General features: G+C 38.3%; 1 protein-coding gene across 1 annotated transcript in view; it reads right to left on the reverse strand.

Annotated features, from left to right (window-relative positions):
- trappc8 (trafficking protein particle complex 8) overlaps positions 1-10,584 on the reverse strand; it is a 33,683-nt gene extending 23,099 nt beyond the window's left edge. The window contains exons 1-12 of the mRNA XM_014475191.2: positions 10,288-10,584; positions 9,021-9,227; positions 8,683-8,772; positions 8,210-8,384; positions 7,122-7,275; positions 6,747-6,831; positions 2,753-3,018; positions 2,398-2,513; positions 2,156-2,306; positions 740-840; positions 452-557; positions 228-359 (exon numbers count right to left, since the gene is read on the reverse strand). Coding sequence (XP_014330677.1) covers positions 228-359; positions 452-557; positions 740-840; positions 2,156-2,306; positions 2,398-2,513; positions 2,753-3,018; positions 6,747-6,831; positions 7,122-7,275; positions 8,210-8,384; positions 8,683-8,772; positions 9,021-9,227; positions 10,288-10,444 — 1,740 coding nt within the window. The 5' untranslated portion in view covers positions 10,445-10,584. The remainder of the gene's footprint in view (positions 1-227; positions 360-451; positions 558-739; positions 841-2,155; positions 2,307-2,397; positions 2,514-2,752; positions 3,019-6,746; positions 6,832-7,121; positions 7,276-8,209; positions 8,385-8,682; positions 8,773-9,020; positions 9,228-10,287) is intronic.
- Positions 10,585-11,590: the final 1,006 nt, after the last annotated feature.

Here is an 11,590-nt window from a genome sequence, read left to right on the forward strand (position 1 = left end):
AAGTTGCTATAGTAACCAAATTGATATTGACTATTTCTCTTGGTACTGAGTGAGGTATTACCTGAAGATATTAACTGTTGACTATAAAAGAATGCTTTAATATGCAGATGGTTATTAAAAAAAATTTCAGAACAGAATCATTTCTGATTGGATTTCTGAACAGGTTTTTAATAAGCATCTGCATATTAATGTCTGGTGTTAATCAAGGTTAGGTGCATCAGAGGTACCTGTCCTGCTTTGCTGAAGCGATGACCAGCCAGGATCATATGGAAAGCAAACTTGCGCACCATAGGGTTACGCATGTTAATGAAGCAATGGGCTGCCTGCTCCAACAGCAGAGCGCTACGAAGGTCAGAGTCCTACAAACACAAACACAGCAGCTTCACAGAAGAGCTCAGTGAGCTGCAGGTCAGTAGAACAACAGAGATACAAGTAAGGCATGATTTTTCACCTCACTGGTCATCTTAATAAGAAGAGTTGCAGCCTCAGAGTATTTTGCTTGACTTTTCAGTATCTCTGCACTGAGTAATGCGCAGCGTTCAGCCAGCATCATGTTTCTGTGGAGATTAAAAAAATATGCTGCTACAAAGGTAATAAAGGAATATCAGTTATTCTTTACCCGACAAAACGTTTTATGGTCAAACTACCGGTATGTGATATTTAACATCTAATATATGAGGATAAGCTCCTATGTAGCAGCTTATGACATGTGATGATGTAAGGTGGCTGAGGATCATACTTGCAAACATCTCTGTACGTCTGGATCGCTGTGTCCATATAGTGGCTTGGATATGGTCTCGAGGCTCCGGCCTGCAGAAAGGCGGACACTGCAGCCATTTCCTAGAAAACAACTCATAATTATTAGACCTAAAGCTGCACAATTATGAAGGAAAAATAAATAAAAAACATCAGTCAAATAATTTGGTTAATATTTAAAATATTTTTGCATGACTAATGCAAGAGTAGAAAATAAACCTTTGGTGTTATTTCACAAAAAGATTAAAATAAAAGAAACATTAATATAGAATTTTAAAGATTGACTTGTGCTGATTAAGTGTTGGGAAAAACAACTAAATGCAACAATGAAATAATTACTTGTTTAAAGTAAAACCAGAACTTTATATTTGTTAATTTTGATTAATTGTATAGTCTTTAACATGTTAAAAATGGTAAGTCGAATAATCTCTTCTTTTAACTACATATACTGTAAAGGGATTTCTGGCACGACTGCAAATCTGACGCACAAGCAAAACTGGTTCTCTTAGCCCAATGGGAGTTCATTTCTGCTTCAAACCCAATCTGATGGGACCCTGGGAAAGGCTACTGTTGTGCTCAAGTCGAGCTAAAAGGAACCTATCAGTGAAACTACTCAAGCCTGAAATAGGATCTCAATGCTAAACATGTTCCAGCAGCAGCACAGACATCCCCAACACTTAATGTGAGCGTCTACAGCCCAAATTTGTAAAGGATTTTCTTTTATCTTTTTAAAGGATTTTTTTACCCTACTGGCCTTTATTTGACAGTGCATCGAAGGGAAGCGAGATTGTGAGAGAGGGTGAAGACGTGCTAAAGGTCAAGGGCCCGGGACTCGAACCTGTGACAGCCACGTGGAGGAATAAGGCATCCATGGGTAAAGCATAGGTTACACGCTTTACCCCTGCACCTCCGTCACACCCATAAAGGAGGATTTTCTTAAAGAAGTGCCATGAATGAAACACTGGAAAGCTGAATGGGTAGAACAGCACTTTGCTCTAATCTGATGGTTGAAGAACTTGAATAACAGATTAAAACAATAAATATCTTTGTTGTTGAGCTCATACGAATATTTATTCTATCATTCAGAAACAAATAGATTTTAAATCAAAGGTGTTGCTTATTTTGTCTGTATAGTTTTTTTAAATTTTAATTCAAATTCAAAATTCAAAATTACTTTATTAATCCCAAAGATAAACTAAATGCAACTAAAACACAATTCTTTGCAATTAATTAATTACAGACTCTGCAATTAACTTTGAAAAATTTGAATCAAGTCCCACGACTAGCTTAAAGTACTGAGCACAGAGTGAAACAGCATGGAAAACATCACACTGATCTGGGATGAGGAGCTGTGCTCCAATATGCAACCTGTCCAGACTGACAAAAGAGGGGACCTTACCAGAGCCCCTGCAGCGTACAACATAGCCTGGTCTGACAGAAAATCCTTCTTCGCGGTGTGGTAACAACTATAGGCCAGTTCATAGTGCTGAACCAGGAAGCAGAGGTCAGCCATCTTTCTGATCTGCAGCTCAGGGGCTTCAGGGGGGTATCTGGTATCAGAAAGAAAGCATCAGGACTAATTTAGTACACAATGCTGGCCTCCCATGCCGTCTGGTGATAAAGTAGAGGAAAGGAGCTTACTGAAGGCCATAAGTGCTCTTTGGTTCATTAACACTCTTCTCTGGAACTTTACCTCCACCAAAAAACTTCTTGGTGGCCGTGAACAAAGACCGGCTCAGTCCTTTCCTAGAAACCAGCTAAGAACATAGAGTGAGGGTAAGAGCTGCTAGAATGATGATGAGAGAATTCATAAGAAAAAAGATAACATAAAAAACATGTAGCATTTGTAACAATTATAAGTTACACTGGAGATGAGGACTGACGCCTAATTTTCATTTAGGAAATTCAAGATTTATAGCATTAATGAAAAGAATGACCTTCGTAAAATGAAATTTTCCTAACGTGATTTGTTTTCCTCAATCCAGCCCAGGTTTACCTGGTCATTCAGTTGTCTGATATTTTTTTCTATATGTGGCAGCAAGCCTCTGAAAGTGAATTCTTGGATAAACTGTCTGATGCGGTCATGGTCATTGAGGGTAAGACAGGTGCCGTGGTTCCCTGCAGCTGCAGCCAGGCTGTCTGTGTCTCCTGTGCTTTTCTTCCCATCAGCGTCGACAGGGCTGAGTGTCAGGAGGCTGGCTGTGCAGCTGTCTGTGTCCAGTTGAAGGGGGTGGGTATCCAAGCAACTGGATCCTCCAGCTCCTTCATGGGTACAAAGACATACAAGTTCACATTTTAATCCGCTTATTTTACATCGGCTTGCCAGAAGCTCTCCAGTGCCTTCATCATGAAGCTATAACGAGGCCATACATTAGCAGTTGTCATATTGGGTCTTTTTGTTACAGCGACTCCAGTGCCATAGAATTACCATGGCACTCCAGGCTGCCTCCACAATTGTTGCTCTGCTTTCCCAGCCTGGTGGGCGTCCACACAGACATGATTACCCTCCTTTGAACACTGAGTCCTACGTTACATCGCCACCATCTTAAATGTGGCCGTGGAGTGATCGGAAGTCGTTAATTCATGTGCTGCATGAACTTGTTTCAGCTCTGACCTCACACATTATGAAGGTTATGGAAAAGCTGGTTCTGGTACATCTGAAGACTCAGGCAGATGCAGCCCAGGACCCTCTGCAATTTGCATCAAATTGCATCATCCACTTTGGAGTGGATGATGCAAGATGGCCTGCTGCAGATGGCCTATTTCTCCCTTGACAGACCTGACACCATTGTCAGCATCCTTTTCTTTGACTTTTCATCAGCCTTTAACACCATCCAGCCAGGAGAAGCTAGTAAAAATGGATGTGGACACATCACTCATCATCTGGATCATCGACTATCTGAATGCCAAACCTCATTATATGAGATTACAGAGCTGCATATCAGACTATCTAATATGTAACATTGGCGCTCCCCAGGGAACTGTGCTGTCTCCCTTTTTATTCACCACCTACATTGTGGACTTTAAGTACTGTTCCAAACTGTGCCATCTGCAAAAGGCTGTGACAAGGGTATCGTGGGGTGTGTGGAAGGGGAACAGGAGGTGGCGTACAGGACATTGGTGGACAATTTTGTGACATGTGCAGAAGGAACCAACTCCTGATTAATGTAAACAAGACCAAAGAAATGGTTGTCAGTTTCTCAAGTGTGTTTGAGATTGAGAGCAAAACACATTTGCTCTCAATCTCCATGTCAGAAGAGATGTGGAGCAGGTTAAATCCTGCAAGTACCTTGGTGTTACACTAGACTGGAAGCTACAGTGGACTACGAACACTGAGGTGCTCTACAAAAAGCCCATGAGCAGACTATTTTCTGCAGAAGTTCAGCTCATTTAACATCTGCAGAAGGATGCTATTCATTGTTCTATCAGTCATCAGAGGCTAGTTCCATCCATGCAGTGGTGTGCTGGGATGCTGCAATGAAGGTGAAAGACTGACAGGAAAGGCTGAGTCAGTTGTGGGGATCAAGCTGGCTCTATTGGAAAATGCAGAAGAAGATCAGAGCTCTCAAGGATATCAATCAATCAATCAATACATTTTATTTGTATAGCACATTTCAGCAGCAAGGCATTTCAAAGTGCTTTACATGATTACAAACACAGAAACACAATGTAACATAGAATCAATAATCAAAACACGACATTAAGTCAAGTTCCATCAATAAATTTGTAATTGATTACATTTCAAATACAATTCTAAACAGGTGGGTTTTTAGTTGAGATTTAAAAGAAGTCAATGTTTCAACTGTTTTACACTTTTCTGGAAGTTTGTTCCAAATTTGTGGTGCATAGATGCTGAAAGCTGCTTCTCCTCGTTTGGTTCTGGGGATGCAGAGCAGAACCAGAACCGGATAATGCCTTTCATCCCCTTTACAGCATGGTGGACAGCCAGAGGAGCAGACACACCAAAGATTACTGCAGCCCAGATGTGCTAAAGATCGCTACAGCAAGTCCTTTCTGCCCGAGGCTATCAAACTTTATAACGCATACATCGTCTCTAGAACTGTGCGTTTTAAATGTTGAATATACATTTACATTTATTATTATATACATTTATTATTATTTTTCTTATTATTTTTAATTCTCAAACTAAATCCATTTCTCCTTTGGGGATTAGTAAAGTATGAAGTTTTACAGTACAAACTGGCATCACCTTTCACAGGTATGAATGAAAGAGAACATATGTATCTGTCCATAATTATGTAATTTACGAGCAGAAATTCTTGACTTTGAGGCCAGAACAGTGAATTTCCGTGGTGAAACTAGCTTCTAAATAACCAAGAAATATTTCCTATGCAACTAAATTGGCAAGTACTCCAATTGTTATTTTCTTAGTTCAGCTAACTTTTTTCATACTGTGTAGGTTTTCTAATGAGAGCTAATGAGAAACTGCTGTTAGAAGGAAAGTGCATTAAAGACCAAAGGGTTTTGGCAGGTCAGGTCAAACAGTCAGGATCAGAGCTGGGACTGTTTTTCTTAGTCTTCTGTTTCACAACTGCCGGTGTTTAACTATAAAGATGCTACAAGTTAATGTCCCAATATGCTGAAATTGTATGTTTTTTGTCTGAATGTGAAGGAATCAGGGATGTATTTATTTATTGTCTTTTATCCTTGGCTTTAGCCTGTGTCTACCAGAATGTATCAGAGGTTCCTGGACTGCTCCCAGTTTGACCAACAGACTGAACCCTGCCTGTGTTGCCAGTATTATATAAATAAATATGTATTGTAATGTGCAATTGAAATACAAATGTAGACAAAATGCAGACTTAACTATGAAACTGTCCCTTCTTTTGGATTTCCTTATGATTTCAGTAAATGTTCATGCATGTGTTTTACACACCCCATGATCCAGCCCGTTTCAGTTCATCTTCTGTCATCTGATTTTGGGGTGTTGACAAAAAAAACAAACTTATTCTGAGTTGGTTACAGTTTTTCCCCCAGCATGGATTATAATGTAAAAACATATTTTCCATTGCTTTTATTTTGGCGACTCATCATTGTTATTTTTTCAACCTGCCTATATAGTCAGTTTAATAATATTGCAGTAAGCACATTTAAAATACAATGCGACACCTGGGATGGTGTCACTTCCTCTTACTGATAAAGAATAAATAAACAATACATTTTAAAGTAATTACTAACTAGATTACTTTACATTGTAATAATTTTAGTGACACACTTTATATCTAAAATAATAAGTTTTCAATGGGTTTTCTTAAGAAATGTTTCTTTTAAGTTTTTTCTTTCACTTTTCATGTATTTCTTAAATAAAATGTCAGTATTAGGAAATCAAGACAGTTTATTTAATTAAATAAAAATAATTTAGTCCGTTAGAATTTGTTTTTTTTTCCACACATTGTCTATTCTTTCCATGGCAGAGTTGACATATCACACTCAAATATTGCTTTCCTGAGAAAAAGGAAGAAAAATACAAAGCTAATGTTTGACAGGGACTGACTTATCAAAGTTTATTGTCTTTATGATAAGATATACAAACATGAATAGCAAATTACGTTTTTTTTTCTTCATATCTTGATATGGCAAATGCACATTGAATTATGGAGTTAACATTTTTCTGGTTTGTATTTGTAGAACATTTTGAAAACGTGTATGATTTAAAAAAATGTTTTAAAAAACTATGGGCTACATTATCTTGACTTGATATAAATGCTTCCAAATTACTTTGAAGTTTATTGCTGTAACAAGACAAAGTGAAAATGTATAAGGGTAATGCATTATATTTTGTCACTGAATGGAATTCAATGCGTACCACAGTCATAATGAAACAAGAAGAAACTCTAGCGTTTTAAAGCAGAAAGCCAGAAAAAAGGGGAAAATTTTGAAAAAACAAATCTAATTTCAAAAACCTTTGAGCTAAGAAAGCAATGACAAGAAGAACCTCCATGAAAGAGACAGGTGTAAATTGAACTGACCTTTCTCTGTTGAGTCACCTGAATCAGCCTCAGGTGCAACAACACCGTCTTGAGCAGGAACCACATTAGCGAGTTGCAACACCTCCTGTAAAAAGCATCACAAGATAAATTCACACAAAATATCTGGCAACCCAGTACAAATTAATCCTTTCCCCAGAGAACACAGCAAGAGGTTCTCTAGGGAGAACCTCTTTAACTGGCAGTCCAGCAGGGCACCTTTTAGTAAAAAAACCTGCAAAAATGGCAAACTCTACTGTCAAAAATTGCAATTTATTCTGAAGATTTGAAACATCTCAGTTTGAGAGTAGGCTTGTTCAAGTTTAACTCCTAGGTCTGAAACAATAACGTAAGCAAATTAAGCAACAGGCTGCTAACCTGGTTCCGCAGATTTTGCTTGTGCAGGTATTGACTCCAGGGGTCTGGGATCTGCTCCTCCTCCTCAGGTGAAGAGGCACGAGAGTTGATCTTTAACAGATAACATCCCTGAGGTCCATACCTTTGCTTCATGTCTTCATAAACCATTTCAGCCCTGAAAAAAATAAAACAACTAAATATCCAGTCTCTAATTAAGTTATACATCATAAGTGATGTTCAGAATTAAGAATTACCAAATCAGTTTCAACATGGAAAAAAGGTTCCAGGGGGAAACTTTTCCATTATTAGATGCAAGTGCCACACAAACATGGATTATCATTTGATACATTAATCATGTAAGGTAATTTTATTTATATAGCACATTTTCAGTAATAAGGCATTTCAAAGTTATTTACACGAATTAGAAGGAAATACAATAAAACAACAAACCAAAGGAAAACAAAAAAGTATAATCCTGTGTTTAAAAATAAGTAGTCCATGATTTATAAGCTAGTAGACGTTTCTCTAGATTATCATTCTGATAATGTTGATCTCAGGCAATGAGCAGTTTCTCTAGAGACAGTAGGAGTTTCTCTGGGTTCTAAGTTTGTTCTAATTCTTGAATATATCAACTAGATGCTCCTGTTATAAGTACTCCATAATCCATAAGGAGTTTCTCTGGATAATAATAAGCTAAATATTGGTCTAAAGTAATAAAAGTTTTGGCTTTCTATCTTTGGTTCCATGAGTAGGTGGTCTTAAATGTTGATCTAAGGTAGTGAGTAGTTTCTCTAGATGAGTTTCTCTGGATTCTAAGTTTGTTTTAATTCCTTTTCTGGGTTGCAAGATAATTATAAGTACCGTACTCCATAATTTATATGCTAGAAGGAGTTTCTCTGCATAATAATCTAAAAAGTATGATATTGGTCTAAATAGTGAGTACTCCATAACTTCTAAAAGTTATAAAATAAACTAGACAGGGCAAGGACAGAGGAAAAGACATCAGGAAAGTATGCATGTGTAGCAACATTTAGATAATACATGTTTACATAAATGTGTTTTCATCACAATACCAAACTCTTTCTGTATCAGCTCTAATTAAATAGTACCTTTGTTCATCTCCCTCGTTCATGTCATGCAGCAACACATAATACTTGAGTGTGTTGGGGATAAACCACTTTGGGTTAGTGTATTCTCCGCTGTGCTGAATCTTGTGCTGCTCTTGGGAAAGCTTGAGGAACTGCTCCACCGGAATAGCCTCAGTGGATGACACCACAAGCAGGCCTGGCGTTTGTCAAGGACATAAAACATTGGTTTGTTTTACAAATTTATACCTTACTTTTTCCTTTCCCCTTTTATTATATTTATAATTGTTTTTTTTTGTTTTTTAAAACAAATAACTCTACTGTTGTTCTTGGAATCTGTAGATCATTAGGAATAAATAAGATTACACCCTCTGGCCATACTAGTGACACAGACATGGGAAATCAGAATGTAATCTAATTGGTGAATAATATTAGAGCTGGAAAACTATGACAACACAGATATTAGACAGGTACAAAGTGTTAAGCAGAAAGGATACAAGCCAAGTAGTGATTCAGGAACTCATGGTCAGAGGCAGGCATGGACTGCAGGAAGTTTTCCCTGTAGGCTTCAAACCAGGGTGTTGTAACTAAAACACAAACAGTTTCAGCAAAAACAAAAAAATAAAACACAAATCATCCAGTAGTCAGACTCCAGCATAATAGTTTTTATATTTACTGTAACAAAACCTCTGGACGTAGATGATGAGGAAGAGTTTAGATATAGACTGTTGTGGTCATCTGAAAGATTTGCTTGTGTATTTTTAGAATATTTAATTAATCAGGTACCTGTAACCTGACAACTCCAAACAGACAAACCAGAATATCTTGAACTTACCATTTAAGTTTAAATGATAGTCTCCAGTCCTCAAAGCAGTGGCCTGTGCAGCCTCCTGTGGCTGACAGGAAAACACCACTTCACTGAGATGACGGTTCTGGGAGGATCCGAGGGAAGCAGATGGACTGGGACTGGTCACCACATTGCTGACACAGATCCGTAAGTTCTTCACAGTCTGGAGCTGATTGTTTGGATCCCGGAGGTGACCTGAAGAAGAGAACACTTCATTCTGATCTGCCAAGATCATGAGTCACTGCTGCTGATTCCCTCGGCCTCTTAAGTGACTTGAGGCTCCTGCTAAAACTCAACCACAGCAGGTTGGTTCATTCTTTCTTTAGCGGCTCTTATCTTGACACAGCTTCAACAACATTGCTCCCCCAGGTGGCCTATACTGGAACTAGGCATGGGATGAGCCCCAGGGTTCTGGAGGCCTATATAACATTAGCCTGACAGACGGTTCCAGCACTTACACACATAACCTGCCTATTCCAGCACATAAAGAGTCCAATAAATTTACAAATATTACAGCTTTATGACTAGATGAAAACAAGTTAGCACTGCTGTTGCAGGTGAAGAATATTCTGACAAAGCATAATTGAAGCCACACAGAATCATTTTAAATTCAAAATGTTTCCAGAATATATTTACTGGATCTTACATATTTTCAACAAAAGACACTCCCATTGACTTGCTGAACACTATTTTAAATGTCTGATGCCATCAGGCTTACCAGACAGCTGGTTTAATGTCACAAGAAAACAGAGCTTTGATTGCAAAGTGCAGCTTGAGGAATTCAGATAAATACTTAGTATTGTTCATAGTGGTTAATCTGGTAACTGACCTCAGCAGCAAGTAACTCGCATTGATTTTCACGTTTCACAAAAACCCATTTCTATAGAATTTCAGGTCATTCTCAGAACTAACTGCTAATTTAACAAACCACAATGTTTGTTATGAACACATTTATCAGCTAGAATCTAATTCAATTAGTACCATACATACAGTGCTGTAAACTCTCCTTTAGTGAACATGCTATAATACAGAACATGTGCAGTGCTGGTGTTAGTCCTACCATGTTCTCATTACAGATCACAAAAGTGCACACAGCAGACCCCTCCTGCCTGTCTGACTCGGGCTTCGTTAATCAGGTAAGCTAACGCAGTGTTAGGGTACAGCTACCGTTGCTGGCATCCTGTTACTCTTTGGAAACAATTTTCCACTAAAGCAGCTTGTGTAACAGCTAAAGAAGAGGATTTCAGACTCATACCTTCGGATGTCAATCGGCAGAACGGCCTCAACAGCTCTACAAAATTTAGGTTGTTCTTTCGAGTGACTCTTTCCGCTTCACCGCTACATAACACGGCTATCATGGGGACAAACGAATCCTGAATGAATTCGTGTACGGACATAACACACTGAGCCATGTCGTACTAGAATAGCAAGCAACCTTTTTTCCAAACTAAACCGGTGGTTCGATTAAAAACAGCCCATCTAAACGCTTCTGATATCTGGTGAAAACTAGCAGGCGGCGGCCATATTGTCGCGAACCCTCTTCCTGTGTAGTCCTGAGGCTGTCAGGTGACTGCAGATAATTTTTTTAAAAAGAAACTTTATTTAGAAGTGCGATAAGAGTACAAGCAACGAACGAACGAACGAACGAACGAACGAACGATAGATAGATAGATAGATAGATAGATAGATAGATAGATAGATAGATAGATAGATAGATAGATAGATAGATAGATAGATAGATAGATAGATAGATAGATAGATAGATATGAAAAGTGATTGATTAAGACAGTATGTAAATTAGAAGTTAGTTTAGATTTTTCCTAGACCACACCATAACTTCATTTAGTTTTGATTACTGGATCAGACTTAATAGAGCAGCTGAGTTAGCTCTTGAAGAGTTTCACAGACAGGGAAAGACAACAGATACATTAAATAATGAAGTTGCTGTCATGTTCGTGAAGCATTGCCTTGATCCAGAGTTGTCTTACTCCCTGAAGTGCAAACCCATCCATGAGAATACTTCCTACAGCTAATTATCTCTCTGATAATTAATGATTATCAGAGAACTAGTATACTAGTTGTTGCTAGTCAACCCAGCTATGCTTCTCAGATGCTACTGCAAAAGCAAAGCTTACTTCTGTTGGCTTTGTAATATTGATATTCATTTGTGAGACATCTGAAGAATGTCTAAAATGGCTAGTCTTGTTTTGCAGTATGAGGACATATTTTCACGCCACCATCTTGACTGCAGAGAAGCTAAGAACTTTGTACACTGCATACACCTCTTAGAAAGAGATTATTCATACTACCTTACAGGCTTGTTCCCCCAAGGCAGTACCAAAAGTTAAGACAAGTTTTGAATGAGATGGAGGAGAGAGAAATTATCAGGAATACACTAGTGAATATGCTTCACCATTGGTGCTTGTGTGGAAAAATAATGGAGATTTCTGGATGTGCACAGATTTTAACTGGCTAACCAAGAGGTCCGTGAAAGACGCTCACCCTTTCCCTCACCAAGCTGATTGTTTAGCGCACATGTGTCAAACTCAAGGCCCGCG

This window comes from Xiphophorus maculatus, chromosome 9, assembly GCF_002775205.1.
Source record: "Xiphophorus maculatus strain JP 163 A chromosome 9, X_maculatus-5.0-male, whole genome shotgun sequence".
NCBI lineage: Eukaryota > Metazoa > Chordata > Actinopteri > Cyprinodontiformes > Poeciliidae > Xiphophorus > Xiphophorus maculatus.